This window comes from Dermacentor variabilis, chromosome 9, assembly GCF_050947875.1.
Source record: "Dermacentor variabilis isolate Ectoservices chromosome 9, ASM5094787v1, whole genome shotgun sequence".
NCBI lineage: Eukaryota > Metazoa > Arthropoda > Arachnida > Ixodida > Ixodidae > Dermacentor > Dermacentor variabilis.
This window is the reverse complement of record NC_134576.1, coordinates 52,145,496-52,164,558: the sequence shown is the minus strand read 5'-3', so window position 1 is coordinate 52,164,558 and position 19,063 is coordinate 52,145,496. Positions and strand designations below refer to the sequence as shown.

General features: G+C 44.1%; 1 protein-coding gene across 2 annotated transcripts in view; it reads left to right on the top strand.

Moving 5' to 3' along the window:
• Positions 1-19,063, top strand: part of r (carbamoyl-phosphate synthetase 2, aspartate transcarbamylase, and dihydroorotase rudimentary) — a 178,089-nt gene that overhangs the window by 140,635 nt on the left and 18,391 nt on the right. For both annotated transcript variants that reach the window (XM_075704255.1, XM_075704254.1), the window contains exons 38-41: positions 1,497-1,567; positions 2,415-2,540; positions 9,628-9,783; positions 16,142-16,243. In XM_075704255.1, the coding sequence (XP_075560370.1) occupies positions 1,497-1,567; positions 2,415-2,540; positions 9,628-9,783; positions 16,142-16,243 (455 nt within the window). The remainder of the gene's footprint in view (positions 1-1,496; positions 1,568-2,414; positions 2,541-9,627; positions 9,784-16,141; positions 16,244-19,063) is intronic.

Below are 19,063 nucleotides of genomic sequence, written 5' to 3'. Positions count from 1 at the left end.
AGCTATATGAAGTAAAGATAGTAGTTTTATCAGCCATATAAACTTGTAAACTTAGGCATACGTACTAATTAAATCAACAAGCATGGTGTCACGCGCACACAAGCAAACATGAACACATCTGAGTCGACGACCGTGGAAACTCACTGTCAAGAAGCAGGAGTGAGGAAGCATGGCAGCAGCAGTGAGCAAATTGACCTTCCTGCTGCATCTCAGGTCAATGCAAACTAACTGCGAAAAAACTGCGCACGGAGGACTCTGTCCCCATCGCGGGTAGCTTTCAACAGACAGCGGCCCAGGCGGGTGCGCGCCCGGCCGCCCCGACCACCAGAATAGAATGCACCTCCCCGCACCCCACCCTAAAAACCTACCGTATTCACTTGCATAATGATCGCACCCCTGAATCTTGTCGTCAGAATTCGATTTTTCTTCCCTTTCCCGTGTAATGATCACACCCTGACCTTCTCGCAGCGATATGTCGAGTGCCAAGACTAGCTAATGATGATCACGCTTACCCTCTGTCAAATGCTACGCGAACGACTCTTCAAGACATACCAAGCGGTCTGCACGCACCCAACATTCTTAAGCAGATGGCCCATTTCATTCCTTTCATCACTTTCCGCACTTCCATTAAAAAAAAGAAAGCTGCAACCAAACTTGCCTCAGCTTTATTATTTGTAGGCTTCGTAATAGTTTTGGCTAACGACAACAACATAAAGGGCGCCTTTAGGTTGTTCTCATCTGCACTCATGGGCACGCAACAAATCGCGAGCGACAACGATAGTGGCCACTGATACGTTAGAAGCGTACCCTCTTCGTACGCCGACGCTTGTAACGCAGCTAAGATATTCGCCCACCCTTAGCAGAAATCTGCCGTATTAGGATAGTAGTGAAGACAAATGCCGCAGTTTCCACAGCATGCCCGCCATGTGTTCGTATGTCACTGGCAGCTAAGTGCACCCATCTGTTTCTGTCCCCTCACAGTGGACATGGCTACGTTATTGCCGCAAACTTGCCGATATTAACAATATTATTCATTACTGATATGGAAGAAACTGTTTCAATACACGTACGTAATGTACTCGCGAGAGCAAAAAAAAAAAAAAATCGTGTTCGGCGCGTTCGGCTTGCTCCACCGGCCACCATTTTTGTTTTGGTGTCCCGCACTGACAGCGGCAGCCACCTGCTTGTTATCCCGCAGCAAATGCGGGATGAAAAGAGAAAATATTTCTTTTTGTGTGAAATTTAACCCGCGTAATGATCACACCCCTAAATTTGCGTCAATCATTATGTGAGTATATACGGTAAATCATGCTGCTTTGCTGTTAAGGGCCTGTCATGGAGGTGTCATGGAGGTTTGTTTTGTGGGCAATTTTTTCTGAAATCTGGTGAAAGGGTACTTGTATAATACACTTCCTAACATTGTGTTCATACAGCGAGTTCACGGCCCTGCTATCGTTATGAATGCATTGACTTTTCACTGTGATTCTCTTCTGCAGATAGCATCACCATCATGTCCAATTACAGCGACGTGGTTGTGCTGAGGCATCCACAGCCTGGAGCTGTTATGGTGAGATTTTTATGCTTCCCTTGTGGCTCTTGCATCACAGTGCATAATCTTTTATTGGCCTTGTTCATTGAACATACTGTTAGGGCAGACATATCTCAATTTTTAAGTTCCCTTTCTACAGTCAACATCCAATTTATCGGACTCCCTAAGGACCGCATACCTCTCAAGTCTCCTGAATTTCAACCATTTCTTCTGGTTGTACGGTTGATAGGAAAGTCTCCCGGAAGTTGCAGTTGTGCCCTGTTTCTATCCATGTCCAGCGCTTTGTCTGGCCACGTTGGCAAAAAAAAAAATCCAGTCCAATCCAGTTAAAAGTTCCTCACACATAGCATCGTTAAGGAAGTGGTAGGGAAACCCTAAATGTGTTATTTCGTTAACTGCAGCACTGCTCTTTACACTGACTGGGTTGTTGGGTGCCTTATCAGGCACATCCGAAAAATCGGGCATTGACATTATACAGGGTTTTCCAGCTACCCTGTGCCAAGCTTTAATAAACCATATGTGGGCTACTTGAATGCAACCAACACAGCATTGCTGACTGTGCTCTCGAGCAACTCAAAGTGTGCTGTGGCTTCTAGTCGCAGAAACATATCACTCCGCTCAATTGGTGGTAAATGAACTGAGATGTGCGACGTCTTTGATGGAATAATTGTCACCTGAAATTTTCAACATAAAAGTATGAGACTTAATGTTGCATTCGATTGCATGATGCATGCCTATATCACTCATTCACATGGTGCTATACTCTTTGGTTACAAGTGCAAACAATGAGAAGTCCCTCTAGCGTTTGTAGCATTGCCAGCTCTGCATGAAACACGGAGTATATGCTAGAAATCATTTCTCACAGAGGGCCTCAAAGCATTGCCGCAAGCCAGTGATCAACGCCGGCGACGGCATCGGCGAGCACCCCACGCAGGCTCTTCTCGATGTCTACACCATCCGCGAGGAGATCGGCACAGTCAACAATCTGACGGTAAGGGGGACTTGTAGAGTCTTTGCCACTTATTAGTACACAAATGGCTGAAGAACTAAAAAATGAACTATTTTCCTACTTAGTTTGGTGCTCTTTTTAAAAATTTTAGTCTTTGCAAATTGAAATATTTATCGGATAGTTTTCTCATACTTCCCATAATTGATTGTACAGGATCAAACACGAAGCTTGAACAGAAGTGCAATAACTTTCATCCGTATTACAATAATTACAGAGTAGAAAACACTGTCACTCAGGCAGCCATATGTTTCTGGCTAAACCACAGGATGAGTGGCAGCAGCAACAGCATGAGCACACCTCAATCCGTATAACTGCTATTGCAGTGAAACAAAACTATGCGCCGTAGCTATGCTTTGGGCACTTGTAATTCTGACAGTGCTAGAGCAGTTACCTTTCTTTTTTTTTTCCTCATTGGCAACAAAGTAAGCTTATGCATATTTGCCGCTGGCTGAGGTCTTCCTTTTCGGGCTTTTCTGGGGCACTAGCCGTCATTTGCACGACTGTGTATGCTCACCACATGTCGCTTCACTTCATGTATGCACTTCACTGCACACATTGTGGAGTTCACTATTTATTTATTTATTTATTTATTTATTTATTTATTTATTTATTTATTTATTTATTTATTTCAAGTACCTGCAGCGCCCGAAGGCATTATTGCAGGGGGGAATGTACAGTGTACATAAGCTCGACAAAATACAGAACTGGTCAACCAAAAAAAAAAAAATAACACAACAATATAAAAATTCACGCCACTAAATGCTCAGCAGAAATGCTCTGAACGATGCTTCAGTGTGACAATCAGCAATTTCCTGCGGTAGCTGATTCCACTGTGATATTGTGTGTGGAAAAAATGAATGCTTGAAGACGTTTGTTCTACAAATGAGTTCTCTTATTTTTAAATAGTGGTCACTTCTGTGAGATAAGAAATGAGGAGGTAAAAGGTAAGTTTCTCTATCTATTTTAACCAGGCCGAAATAAATTTTAAAAAGCATTTCCAACCTCATCTTTTTTCTGCGTGTGCTTAATAATTCCCAGCCCAAGCTATCCTTAAGTGCTGTAATACTAGAAGTAAAGTCATAGTTATTGCAGACAAAACGGGCTGCGCGGTTTTGTACATGCTCGAGCATATTAGACAGAGTTTTGGTTTGCAGGTCCCAGGCCATACAGGCATACTCTAATATGGGTCTTACGTTCGAAAAATAAAGTAGTTCTTTAATTTTGGGAGGAGCTAGCCGGAAGTTGCGTTTAACAAAATTTAGCATTTTACAGGCTTTCGCTGTAACATATTCAGTGTGCTTAGTCCAAGTTAAATTCGATGAGAAATAAACGCCAAGATACTTATACTGAGTTACTCGCAATAGCTGGACATTGTCCACTGTATAATGAAATAGATGTGGATTTTGTTTACGTGTAAAGGACACGTACTGACACTTACAGGGGTTTAAAGACATTTGCCACCTAACACACCAGCGTGTTATACAGTACAAATCGCGTTGCAAACACTCGTGGTCAGTGGCAGACCTAATGCAGTGATAAATCACACAATCATCCGCATACAGACGCACTTTGCATGACACAACCTGAGCAATGTCATTGATGTAGGCCAAAAACAACAATGGCCCTAAAACAGATCCCTGGGGAACTCCCGATGTAACATCAAAAAATCGGATTGTGAGCCATTAACTACAACACGTTGCATGCGTTCTTGTAGATAACATTTAATCCAATCAAGCAATGAAGGAGAGATACCGAGGGATGATAGCTTATACAATAGTAAAACATGGGGAACAGAATCAAATGCCTTTTTAAAATCTAGAAATATACAGTCAGTCTGTATACCGAGATCGAATGAATGAAAAAGATCGTGGCTGAATTCTAGGAGCTGGGTCGAACAAGAACGACCAGACCTAAAACCATGCTGATATTTGCTAAAAAATTTAGCATGAAAAAGTCATTGTGTCTCAAAATAACGTTGCTAGACCATTTGTCCATGTAGTACATAGTGGTACACTTACTAAAGGGAAAATCAGACATCCACCCGTTCGTAGCAATTGCTACAAGGATTTACTTAATACAGTCGCCGACCGTTTATTCGGACCCCACGGGAACTGCGGAAACGTCCGAATAAACAGGTGTCCGAAAAAGCAGATTAAGAAAAAGAAATGAAATCCTTTATTTCCAAGCACTTATTCGGGCTTGGCAGTAGGCTTGAAGAAATCGTGAATGCGCCGTTGCATGCTGTTCCTTTTATGCGCAATCAGATAAGCCTGAATCTCGGAGCGAGTCGTACGGTCACTATAGGCGGCTGAAAGCACAGTCACTGCTTGCGCACGCTCCGCATGCGACGGCAGCGTAGCACATGGTGCGTGATCTTCAGACTCAGAGTCATCGTCCGGCGGTGCAGCAGAAACCTGACGAATGATCTCACCGTCGTCGAGTTCTGCGCATGTCAGTACAGCAGTGTCAGCAACCTGTGAAACTATCAAATGAGACAGGTATCGGCAGAACATTTTCCGCGTCAGTAAGGAGCACGTCTGAAGGCGACAAATCTTAGGCCTCCCGGCATCCGCTTGCCGGCATTCCCCAGCGCAGTCCGCGCGGGCACCGTCGGCGCCATTAGACACTTGACATGATGTTTCTGTATGCCGCATTGGATCACCGGAAGCTCGACACAGCACACAAAGCAAACACCACCATGCCGACACCAGTCGCACAAACGAAAAAAGTGGCCTACTCACAGCGTCGTGTGCGAAGAAACAAATCAGCTGCTGGATTGTCTTGACATGGCTTACTAAGCTGAAACCAGAACTGCTGTAGAGCCACTCTATCGAACCAGGCAGAAACGATGATGATGAGCGGGGATTTGCAGTAGCGCCACTTTGTGGGGCAACATGGAGGCTCCGTTCAAAACAAAAATGGCATTCAGCAAGTCGAGCCATGCACCGGTCAGAGTTGGTGCATGGTGCTCTCGATCGAGTTGGCTCAAGGAATGTCCGAAAAATCAGACGAGAGGTTGCAAGGTGTCCGAACTTTCGGCAGTTGTTATACATTATGGTCTATTTGGAGAATGGCGGTGCCGTGAAGCAGACCAAATGATCGAACATGTCCGAATTTTTGGAGTCCGGAAAATCAGTCGGTGACTGTAATTACTTCTCTCCACCTTGCGGGTTTCCGCAGAACTACTACAGTCATAGTGGTACACTCCTTCACACCAACGCTTAAACAACTTACTGCGTTACTACACACCTTTCCCACCGCACTGAGCACAGTTTGCCAACAGGCTTCCCAAGACACTGCTCAACCACTCCGCAATTACTATATCATCTACACCCCCGAACTCTACGAATGGTAAAATGCTATTTGTGGTTTCTGCCCCACAAGTACCTTGCGAGAAACATATGCATTTTCACACAGCCTTAAATACATTCTCAGAATTTCACCTGCAACAATGATAACATATGAGCACCTTTAAGAACACTGTTGTTTCATCCATATTTATGTATGCCGCGGTAACCAACTTCTAATGTAGCCATTTCAGCCATTCCTTATATTAAACAAATACCCCGGTAACAAATGTCTGAGCCCAAATGCAAATTTTACATGCATAACTTAATCTATATCTTGAGCAGTAGTGTTTCTGATTACTTTATAAGTCGATCCAAACCTCATAAGAATGCATGCCTTCTCCCTAATGTAATTCCATTTGATACCCTCAGCATTGTCACAATGATTTTCTTTCACGCCACTGTCGAGACTTCGTAGGGTGTCTGCTTCTCTTCTCGCTTCTACTTCTTGCACTTGGATAGTTCCTGCCTGGCTTTGAAAGTCACCAGTGGAATTCAGATTTCACCTTCCTTTAATTGGTCGGGAAAGCTTCCAGAACTCGTGCGTCTGCACGCGCAGTCTCACTCTCAGCAATCTCTTGGTTTTCCATCTGTACTTTTGGGATGCGCACCTTCTTGATCAATTAGTGTAGCTGCTCACTTCTTTCTTGTTATGGGAAGACGCTTGGGATCTGCAGTTAAGAACTCGCAGCTCTTACTCTGGCCCTTTCTGATGTTCCTTGTAGTTTTCGTATTCATAAGCACTATGACTGATCACCTCAAATTTTAAATGCTTCTTTCATAGTGGCTTTGAGTAGAACAGCACCATAAAGCATTGCCAATCGGTGCTTTGTTTGGGTCTTTCTCATAGGTGGTGATTTCTTCTTTCTTTTTATTCTTTGAAGCATTCCTTCGATTTGTTTTTCTCTCTTGCTTCTTTAGTTCTCCTTTGCCGTTTTCTCTATTCACTCTATCTCTGTTTGCTATCATCGCTTGCTTAGTGCACACTTCTTTCTCGCCACTCGTAAAAGTTGCGCACCTGTGTTCGTCTGGACCAGAAACGTCTTCCTTGCTGGTTGCTAGCTTGTGTTCACAGAGGTTTCTGCAGTTGAAAGCCGACATCTCCTCAAAAGCCTTGTCACAGTAGAGTATTCTCCCTTCGTGCATGACATCTTCTATTGCTCTTCGCTCAGCAAACCCTGTGTTACGCAATGAGCTACTCCCTCTCTCTTCAATTTCTTTTGGGTTGTCACTTCTGAGGATTGTCCACCTTCATGAGCATGACCTTCGAGTAGGTCATGGTCATGAAGGTGAACGTGAAGCCATGTGAGTTCTGGTAGGTACGCTACTTAAAACACGCTCATCATTCAGGTGTTCTACATTTTGCTCTCTTGTGCCATAGAATTCAGTGGTGCAGTCATCCATAGCCTCACAGCGGTAACTATTCCATAGCAACAGCTCACATGTGCGAGGCTTCCCTTCAGGTATACTATGAGGGCTGCGTATTATGTTGACTGCTTGTGGCATCTTTATCTCTCTCTTGAAACTGTTTTATATTTTTGTATGCTCTCAAAACTGCACTATGTTCTGCAAACCAAGTGGCATGGACATAATTCCTTTCATCTTCAATTAGTTTGATGCTCTGCTCCTTGCTAAGCTTTTTCTCGCTAACAGTAGTTAATAGTATGCTGTCCCAATCCATCTCTGGACTACCGAAATCCGTGACAAGGCCAGAAATCCTGGCAGGCTCGCCAGTTGTCATGAATTTTGGCAAACTAAAGACAAACATCAACGAAAACAACTCAAAACAAAGAGTGTGCAGCACGACCTAATGGCACTCATTCGCCAAAGTCCTCAGATATGACGCATTGGTAAGTGCAAAATATTTGCTTTGAGTTCACCGAAAGGGCCATGTCACCTCGTCGTCGCTGCTTCCGACAATGCATCGATAGGCCCGCTGATCTGTCGCGGATTCGTCATCGCTGTGTCCGGCATGTCCGGTGGTCAGGAAGGTGGGGTGACCGAGGTGCCTGGATCGCCCAGTTGACTCCGCTAGCCTGTAGATTGTCGCCACAGGGAGTCTCAGAAAAACCTCAGTCTTCCTGTATCTGCAGTCTCCGGTGGGGCGCCTTCTTAGAACGCTGGTCGCAGCTGCAGCAGCCGAAGCACTGCTTCTACTGGGTTGCCACTGTCTCCCAGATCCATCGGCGCTGTTCGACCTCCGGCTCCTTCGGCCGCCCGTCGTCCCAGAGCATAGCTGGGCTGCTCTCTTCTGCTACGTGTCCTTTTGCCACGTTGGCCACATAGCCACACCTCCATTTTTCCACTTCTTCTTTCATATCTTCCATTCTTTTTTCATCGCACACTTTCGTATTTTGTCACTGCTTTTATTCTTTTATTGCTTCCACATCCACCTCCAGCCTGTCCTCATATCTTCTGTTGTTTCTTCTTCCTGTTTCTTTCTTGGCTCATGACACTAGCACTTAATGAGCCATCTTAGAAATGTACAACAGTCAAAGCTACTTGCAGCTCATTGAGAACCACCAAGTTGATTTGAGTGAGAAATTACTTAAGAGAAATTTTTTCTTTGCAATGGGTAGAGAGAGTAGAGCTCTATACAGCCAGCAATAAATCGGTACTTGCATTACATTTCTGTATTGTATTCTTTTTATTTGTTCCCCCTCCCCTATTAAAGGGAAGTCTGTATGTTCTAAACCCTGAGAAAAGGTGCTGCCTAGTGTCCAAGTGCCCTAGATAACTTACTTTTATGTCTTTCTTCAATAAACCAGTTTAGGTTTTGGTATTGAGCAGATGACTGTGTCATGACATCATGGTACATTGGCACACGGTTCCTTTGATTATTGTAGCTGCCATCCGTAAACGTATTAGAGCCCGTAAAAACATGCGTGGTGCTCCCCCTTTTTATTTTATTTTATTTTTTCCTAAAAATACAAAATTGCTCGTATAAAACTTGTGCGGCCCATCTTGAATTACGGGTGTGCCAATTGAAATCCATATCTGAAGTCAGACAGAAAAAAAAACTTGAATCTGTTGAAAAAAAGCTATTCAATTTATATGCCGGCATTACAAGGACTTCTCCCACTCTTCTAACCTTCCCGTCTTGAACCTGTCTTTCCTAGTGGAGCGGCATCATGTTTACTGTTTACACCACTCTTAACTCTGAACTTTGCTCATCTTTTGAATACATTAAGTTTGCTAAAGCTTCTAACACAGAATTTTCACCCTCTAACTATAACACCTCTGTATGCCAGGACTGACAAATTCAAATATAGTTTTTCTCCCCGATCCATCGAAATCTGGAACCTGCTTCCCTCTGACATTCGAAAATTGCCATTTGATGATTTTGTTAAGGCAATCACCAGTTAATACTCGTGATTCCTAGGCCTAAGTATTGTACACCATGCATATATGCATGTATGTGTGTATTGAGACCATTTTTTTTCTTTACATATTCCTTGCACTTGTGCTTTGCTGTGTGCATTGCACATTTGATTTTGTACCCCACTCCTGCTATAACCCTCTTAGGGTTACAGTATGTATAAATAAATAAATAAATACTTGCTAGGTGTTGTATTTTCCCATGCAAGAGGCGGGAAGTAGACTTTCAGCAACTTTTCTACAAACTTCTTCAGCCTGCTGCTAACGCCAGTGTCATGTTTGAATGCTGTTGTGTCCAGAACATTGTTTCATTGTGCATGGTACTGCTCCAAAATTTGATTCAGGTGACACTCGTGGGGGACTTGAAGCATGGCCGCACGGTGCATTCCCTGGCACGGCTGCTGACTCACTACAATGTTCAGCTGCGCTATGTGGCCCCAGCTAACCTGGGCATGCCTCAGTCGGTGCGTGATGCTGTGGCTGCACAGGGAATCACTCAGGTGAGAGGGAACAAGCGTTTCACCATGTTCACCTTTGTACAGTGATCTCTGTCCACTGGCATTCATTTGTAATTAAAGAGCATGGTTGTATTGACTCCAGCTGGTTTTCAAGTTGGGCGGGCCATATAATACTGACAGGCATACATTGTTTATCATTTGTTTATTCTTTTTCCAGGGACTGCTTTTCACCTGCTAACAGCAGCTTAAATTATCGCTCGGTGCAACACGCACCTGTATGCATTGGAATTCTCTAAAATGTGATCGTTAAATTGATCTGTTTCCTATGTTGTTGCTGCGGAACCTTGTGTAATCAGATTGCATATGCAACATGAATAGTCTTGTGCATTGTAGAACTCGCGCAAGTACAGTAGAACCCCATTGATATATCTTTAAAGGGACCGTGGAAAGAAAAAAAAACGTACCAGCTGGGAAAACGTAACTGTGATGAAGAACGCAAATCGCCACAGCACAATGTCAGAAACAGTCCGAGTGGCTGCCAGTACAGTTAGATGTTGCGGTGCTCATACTGTGACCAGGAATGCCACTTGTGCGCTTGTATAATTAGGGGACACATACAGTGTTTTGTGACGGTGGCCCCTACCGCTTTATTTTGTGTACATTTCACTGCATAACACGGTTCTACTGCAGTGAAGCTGACTAAAGAGAACCGGCAATTGTGAAATGCAAAGACTTTTGCAGGCCCCAAAGTAAATGTAGCCCTGTACTTGGCAGGATTTATCCAGTGTGCGTGGTTCCCGGTAGGTTTTAATCGATGTGAATTTTTTCAGATGGTTCCCCAATTGCTCTGGTCGTGCTTTCACCCTATGTTTATGCAGTGCCTTGCTTGTGCAGCTTTGTTCGTTTAATGCAAACTTCGGCCAATTGTTGCAACGGATCGGTCGCTTGTCGCAACATGCAAGAGCCGATTTCTCCTAGCACCGTTATATTTATGTGACGGCCACTTTCAAATGCAACGTTCAAATGCAACGTAAGATGCGGAAACATCACAGAATGGCGCTGTATCAATGACAACATAATAAATAATCAATGGGATTTAAGTAGGAACCACAAAAACATGACTTAGCAGCCAGGAAAAGACAACAGCAAGGAACGTATCAGTGGGGTTCCACTATACCATTGATTATGCTGGAATCTTTGTTAAGTCATATATAAATAGCCGATGTGCTTGACATGGAGTTTAGATTTTAACGATCAACGAGTGTGTTCGCTGCTAGCATTGTGCTCAGTGTTACTTGTTTTGCAGGATACAGGTGCGCCCAATAAACTGACTTGCATGACTTGCATAGTGCCACTGTAGTTCTTCACTGTCACTGCAACATGACATTACGCAGGGCAGATAACCAGTATTCTATTAGAGTTACAGAATGGGTGCCAGGGGAAAGAAAGTGCAGTCAAAGATGGTAGTGAATTTGTTGGTGCGATGAAATTAGGAAATTTGCAGGCACAACTAGCACAAGTCAGAGGTAGTTGGAGATCACTGGAAGAAGCTTTAGTCCTGCAGTGAACATAAAATTCGTATGATGATTATTATGAATGTGCATCAAAAGAAGCAAAAGGTATTCAAGCAACATGTGTTTTAGCCAGCCTCTGCCCACTCTGGCTGATAAAGAGATCAGTTACCTGAAATAGCAAACCCTGCATCATATTCATGCAGCAATAAAATAAGTTGAGCCTAGTTATAAAGAAGTCACATCAAGCAGGTAAATACCTTCGTTGCATCTGATATTTATTATATGCATACATGCATATGTTGTTAGTAAAAATATTTCAAAGAAAAGCAAGCGCAGCCTTTGATTGGCTGTGCTTGCTTAATGACCCATCGACATCTTGCCAAGCTGATGTGAGGCATGGAAGCAATAAAAATACATGCACCTGCTTTGCGCCTATGCATGTGTGCAGCCGTACCATAGCTGTTATACATTGGGGGTAGGGGTTGGTGGCTGTGCTGGAGTAATCGTGCAGGTCCAGAAACAATGTGGTGTCTGAAAAATTGAACGCCGACAGTGTTTGGCATTTCTGCTTCCAGAATGTATATTTTGAGCCACATGCAAATGAAAATTATCTTCGCTATTTCAGATACTGTGAACGAATCCCACCTTTCTTGTTTCTTGCCCTAACCAATACCGTGTCTGTTTCTGCATTTTAGCTTTTGCTATAGCAGGAGAATACTCTATTGAAATCAAGCTTGACTAACCCTTTTTGTATTTACTTCTTTATATCCAATAATTCATTGTACAGTCGCCAATCGATGACTCTGACTCAAAGGGGACTGTCAAAAAGTCAGAATAATTGCGAGTCTGGAATACTGGATTCGCCAGAACATAAGGGCCTTTATTCCACAAATGCCAAAAAAGGTGTGAACAGCGCAAGACGCATTGGCGGCATCTGTGAGCAATGGCATTCTTGGCACAGTGCAACGCAGGCTATCTTATCACAGTGTGGAAATGCTGCTGGCCATCGCCGCGTCGGTGCTAGCCACACGAAATATCGCGAAAATGAAAGTATCTTCGAAAGTTATCGTTCAAAACATGGTCCACGTTTGCCACTGCTTCCTGTGTGCACATACACTTGGCTGCCTTGATAGTCCGTGGCCGCGATTTTTTAGCGATGCCTTTATGTTATTTCTTTTCACGCTTTTTGCATTTCGTCAGTGGTCAGAGCAATGCTTCGCGTGCATTATCAACGAGATCAGCCAGCCACGAACAGTGGATGATAAGAGTGGTATAGAATTGAGCGGAAGGAAAAACTCTTAGCCCATATCTCAAGGTGCTCACGAAAATCGATGTTTTTCATATTGAAACAGAAAAAAAAAAATAAGACGCCATGACCAGTCGCCGGAAGGGATGTACTTTGGAGACTGTAAAGAACCAGCGCCTGCCTGGGTCATCTGCCTACCTTGCTTGTATACCGTTTCCATGTATCAGCAAAAGGTCCCACGTGTCTGCTAGCCAAAGAGTTAGTATACTTTGCTAGATAGTTCATGCACTGTGCCAATGTCGTTGTGCACCTGTAATGCTTTTTTAATGTGAAGTATTCTCCGATTCCCGCCAGTTTTCTCTGTCTGGCTGTCTACGTTCAACAGCATCTCAATGCATTCTGCGTCCGCTCAAAGAAGAGCGCATTGGGGTGGCCAAACATAGGCATAGGTACATATAGTCCAGCTTAACATGGATACGATCTGCTTGTGGTGCAGTTATGCTACATTGGCGAAAATTGGACGCTCTACAGTCTACTGTGGCTGGTGCGGGAATAGAACGTGTCCTATTGCACGTTGGAGCCGCTGAAAGAGGGTGCATAGCGCGCTAGCTTGGCTGACCAGCAGCATGCTGACCTATGTGCAGTTCGGGTTGACTGAAGCTAGCGTGTTGCATTTGTGCCTTTGAACAACAAAGAAGCACTCGCTCACCATGAACTTTTGCGCTTGCGCTGCGGTGACAAGTGATAGCCGCGGGGCTGCGGGTCACGTTTAAAGCGCAGGGTAAAATTTTAGTGATCTTAGCGACTCCGGCATGACATATTCAACTTCACTGGCCGCTGCATGGCATGCTGGAAATTCCAGACTTGTGCATCGATCAGACAACTACCGCCCTCTGTAGTAAAGGATGATAAATAAATAAATAAATAGCTGAGGCATGGCCGAGGCTAGAGTGGCTCGGTGCTGATTAGGTACACATTACCTTGCAGCCAGACAGGCCGGACAGCTGCCGTGATAAAGCTTTGCCCATTACGCTCTGGCGGCATTGCATTCCTGCATGGCTTGCTGCCACATCTACACCATGGCTGCCGCATCACACGCATTCGTGACAAATGCAGCATGCAGTTTCTGCTCGTTTCTGGCACTGTGTCAGAAAGACTTTCGTTCGTCTTCTTCGACGCGTCCGATGTAGAGACACATGAAATGAAGATTATGCACTGCCAGAAATGATCGCTCGAGAATGACAACTCTGAATACAGCTTACCTTTTGTTTTTGTGTGCCATCACGGCTTATAGTACTTATGGTCATGCTGAGAAAGCGTTTGCCAAGCAGATCTTGATGGGTAAGTGACTATGCTATTGAAGTAAATGAGAAGAGAGGGGGTTAACTGAGGGTCCCGATTTTAATTAGTCATATCATAAGAAGCCAACAAACACTGACACCAAGGACAACATAGGGGAAATTACTTGTGCTTAATAAATGAAATAAAGAAACGATAAATTAATGGAAATTAAAGTGGATGAAGAAAACAACTTAGCGCAGGTGGGAACCGAACCCACAACCTTCGCATTTCGCGTGTGATGCTCTACCAATTGAGCTACCGCGGCGCTGTTTCCCCATCCACTTTCTTGGGTATTATGTGTACTAGTAGAACCCTGGGAGTGTTAGCCAGCGCCACCACTCACAAACCTTGGCGGCGGACGTGGAACGTCCTTTTTGCTGCAGGCGTCACGAGAACGTGATCTTTTTGGGTGAAGGCAACTGGTCAATAAACCCACACATGCTACCTGAAAGCATCAGTGTTGCCGGATTCGAGACCCTCGTTATGTAATAAACGAGAAGAGAGGGGGTTAACCGAGGGTCCCGATTTTTATTAGTCATATCATAAGAAGCCAACAAACACTGACACCAAGGACAACATATGGGAAATTACTTGTGCTTAATAAATTAAATAAAGAAACGATAAATTAATGGAAAATAAAGTGGATGAAAAAAACAACTTGCGCAAGGGGGGAACCGAACCCACAACCTTCGCATTTCGCGTGCGATGCTCTACCGATTGAGCTACCGCGGCGCTGTTTCCCCATCCACTTTCTTGGGTATTATGTGTTTGTTTGTTATAAGTTGTTTTTTTAATCCACTTTAATTTCCATTAATTTATCATTTCTTTATTTCATTTATTAAGCACAAGTAATTTCCCCTATGTTGTCCTTGGTGTCAGTGTTTGTTGGCTTCTTATGATATGCTATTGAAGTGTAGCTTGTGCAGCTTCGTCAACTGCAGTTTACATGCCTTGTGCTTGTTGGCTAGTCCACGTTGCATTTGCCTGCTGCGCCATGGCGCTTGCTTGCACTCTCAAAGCTGGGACAGGAAAGGTATGTTCGACCTTCCTCTACTCAGCGCTGCGAACTGCACAGCGATCGCTCGTGTTCGATTACATATTTGAGCACTCGATGGCCACTGTTACGTATTCGATGGCTAGACGCCGAGGTCGGTAGGACGACCGGCCCAGGGAATAGACGACCAACGCAGCGCCAGGAAGACAATGACGTTTATTCGGTCGGCGACGCGCTTTTTGAGCGCTAAGCAGCCAATCAGGGAGTGGCAAAAGAAAGAAAGATATCGTGGCAAGCGGGGCAATCTGATCTGTAGATTGCAACGGAGAATGCGACCAGCACCGCGGATGTTACACCACGCAGCACGTCTTCCAAAAACTCAAGTCAAGAGCGCGACAAGGAGAACGCATGCCGGAGGGAAACGCCCGTCAACTTGCAAAGCTCCTGGGTGCCTAGGTGCAACTGAGAGATCAACAGTTGCATACAGTTCTTCAATATTCGCCATATCCGCATCGCTACCGCTTTGCAGCCAGATTCACGCGTCGTCTGCATAGGCGCTGTTTAATAGCGGCTAATAACAAAATTAGGCAATTACCAGCCCTGCGACTTTGGCAAGGTTACTTTGAGAACTTATGCTAGGCATTTATAGTCAATATAGCCCATGTGAAATTTCGTTGCAGTTTGCCTTTAAGTCTATGGGTGGCAGTGCCACGGAGCTGTCGAAATTATGGGTGTCCGAATAAACAGTCGGCAATCTGTGTTCACTTATTGAGGTTCGACTGTAGTAACAAAACAGCAGACAATACATGCAGAAATTAGCTAGCATTATACCACTTAATATTGAGACAAATGTTTGGGCAGGCCATCCAATGCATACAGAAGATAAGCATGGTGTACTAGAGTTACAGAATGTGTGCCAAGGGAGGTTAAGCACAGTCATTGAGGGCCGCAGACAAGATGGTGTCACGAGATTTTGACATTTGCAGGCTTAAAAAAGCAGCAAGCCGGCACAAGGATGTTTGTTTTTTCTTTCCTTTTTAACTGTCTTGGGATGGCCGGCTGGAATGTTCCTTCCATCCCACATATCTACAGTTAGTAAGCAACAGTAACAAAAAGACTGGGGTAATTCGATGTCACCGGGAGGGACATTTGTCCAGTTGCAGGCCGATTAAGCTGCTGCTGCTTCTGATCAAATGTCAATTATGTGGGTTATTTTTTCAGTGACACCTACGGTAATTCCTTTGTTTGTGCCTTGTACGTACGCAAATCTTAATTTTGACCACTCCGGCCTTTTCTTTTGAGCAGGAGGATATGGAGAGCCTGGAAGCAGCGTTGCCAGATACGGACGTGCTGTACATGACCAGGATTCAGAAGGAACGCTTCAGCAGTGTGGAGGAGTACGAGAGGGTATGCCCACCTTACGTGCATTCCAGCGTGGAGCACAAAGTGATTTTCAAAGCTCAAAGGCATTTTCTCCCCTGCCTTTCAAAATTGTGCATTGGCCTTTTAAAGTTTTGTCTCACGCAATCATGCCCCTGTCAGAAATGCAATTTGCCCATAATTGTAGGTAGGTAGTTTGGTGCCAGGAGAAAAATAGGCGATCATACTTTCACAATATTTTCTTGCTTGCATTTTATTTGATGTGAGAGCATTGCAGCTGCTTCTCATCCACAAAATGGCACCGATGTTAGCATTGATCACTTTGATTGAACACGCTTAACATAGGTCGTCTTTCGTTGAATTTGACCCGCTCTTAGTCGTAGGTAAAAAATATTGATCAAAAGAAAAGATCAAACTATGCAATCAGTGCGTACTACACAAGTGAAAAAAAAAAAAGGTTACTTAAAAGGTAAAAAGGCAGAATAAAGGAATTTTGCCGTATACAATCAATGGTTCAATGGCCGTGGCCACTTGACTGCAAATTTATTGCCTGAATTTGTCACTACGTGTTAGCAGACACTAAAGAGAAAGAAAGTAACTTGGCTGTGTTAGTAAATTAGCTTTCTTCAATACCGGAAAACTCTTCTTTCTATGAGAAAAGACTTGGTAAGCCAGAAAAGGGGCAAAAACAAGATATGGGTGGCCTTGAAGCACCCAGTCAAGCTCACCTTGTCGTCACGTCTGCTCGGGCCTGGTAGATTCTCTCTCGGCAAAGATGGACTACATTGTGTCCTATAACAGCCAAGCACTGCATTTCGCAAGCTTCAGGAACTTTTGCTGAGCCTGAACAGCCTAATTACCAAAAGATATTTTGAAATCAGCGATGCCACAGTGACATACTGACACTGGGGTTCAGTCTGAAAAATAGAACTGGCTTTCCATTTCTCATAATAATAAACCTATATGTATCTGTCAAATTAACGAATATAGTTTTGAAACAATACTTTACCAGTCTAAGCTTATTCAGCATCACTGCTTAGTGTCTCTTTACTGAATGCTTCCTAGCAAAATGTTAACCACCGAAAGTGTTGATTAACTGCAGAAACCTTACTTAAAATAAAACTCTTCTATGTAAAGTTCTTAGCTTGACGTACAACTTCATTGTATCAGTATTTGACTGTATAGAAATTCTGCATAGGTTCAGCTGCATAAATGTGTCAGGGTGTCTACCAAACGGGAAAACCGGGAATTCTCAGGGATTTTGAGTAGTCTGGAAAAAGTCAGTGAAAACTCAGGGAATTTGGGCCTCTATCAGGGAAAATTAGCGGCAATTTTACTGAAAGGGTCGAGAGTCGCGGTAATGCTGGCTCGAGTAGCAGACAGGAATCGTAATGAATCGTCTCTGATGCCCTGTCGTCGGCAGGAGGAGTTGCCAGTGTACAGTCAACGAGCGACTTTCCGGATTCCTGATAATTTGGACGGCTTCGCGGCACTGCCACGTACCCCATAAAGTCAACGTATCAGAACGTGTAAAATTTCCGACGCAAGAACTCTTTGCCGTCCGATTTTCCAGATGTTTTGCCGTGACCGCAGGTCTGAAACGGCAACAATCAAAGGCACCACCACTGCCGTTTTGATTACTTCGCCACCTCAAACCGGCACTCTCGCACGCAGATCTGCTGGCACCCGTTGCCACCACTGCAGCAACGCTAGGCCCAGCTGCTTTGACGTTCTCTATGAAGCTTCTTGCCGTTGGGTGCCGAGTTTTTTATTGAAGGAATTAGCTGATGTAAGCAATGGCACAGACTCCACCTTTGTGGTCCTCGGGATTGGCTTAGAAACTTGGAAAACACAATGCATTGCATAATGCCCGCTCCTGAAAGTCAGCTTCGCCTCTGTACAGAAATGTTACTTGGTAAAGCTTACATAAAAGTATTGCAGTGAAGCATAACAAGTGTGGAAAGGGGCTATTGCCACGGAACACAGTATGTATTAATTATAGACGCGGGCACCCGGTATTTCCTGTCACAGTACGAGCACTGGTATGCCTAATATGTGTACTGACAGGCCTTCAGAGCGTTTTCGAATGTGCCTGTGGCGGTTTGAGTCCCTAAGGGCAGTAAATGACACGCATTTATTTTTTTCTAACTGGCCGGTTTTTTTGGACGTTTTCGCGGCCCCTAGGGAGTTCGAAAAATCGATCGTGGACTGTGCAGCTGATCAAGATGCTTCAAATGGTCCTCGGGGCGAACGAGTGGCGGAAGGCGGACAAGAACAGAAGTGACCTATGCGTTAAGGAATAAACAAGAAAGGAAGCTTGCTGCCACCGTTTTGAAGGAGCTTGAGCTCAAAAAATAAAGTTTTGGCTGATGCCGAGATGCAGGTGTCCCTCATCAAAACAAAAATAAACTCTTTAAAGCAGTGAAACAACACTCTGGCATCGTGCGCGGGCTGAGAGTATGTCAGGACAGTTGAGGTTGACTTACGAGCTCTTGAGAGAGAATCTCAATTGTGACAGAGTTCGGGCCTCATCCCACTGAGGTTGCTATCAGTTGATAGAAATAGCTCATATTAGAAAATATTTGCTTCTATATGCATCTCCTTTTTATTCGTATTTGATAATGTCCGACACCATTTGCAATTTTTTTCGAAGACACTTTATTTGCTGTGCATTTTACTAACCCCTGCCTTCTATTCTCTTTTTGAATAACATAAACACTGCTCCTTAGTATTGAAATTGGATTAAGTCGCTTTTTTATTTTTTTCATGTGCTTACGTGAGAGGGACAGCATCAGGCAATATGATTTCAGCCCGTCTTGACATAAAACAATAGTTCTGCATCACTCA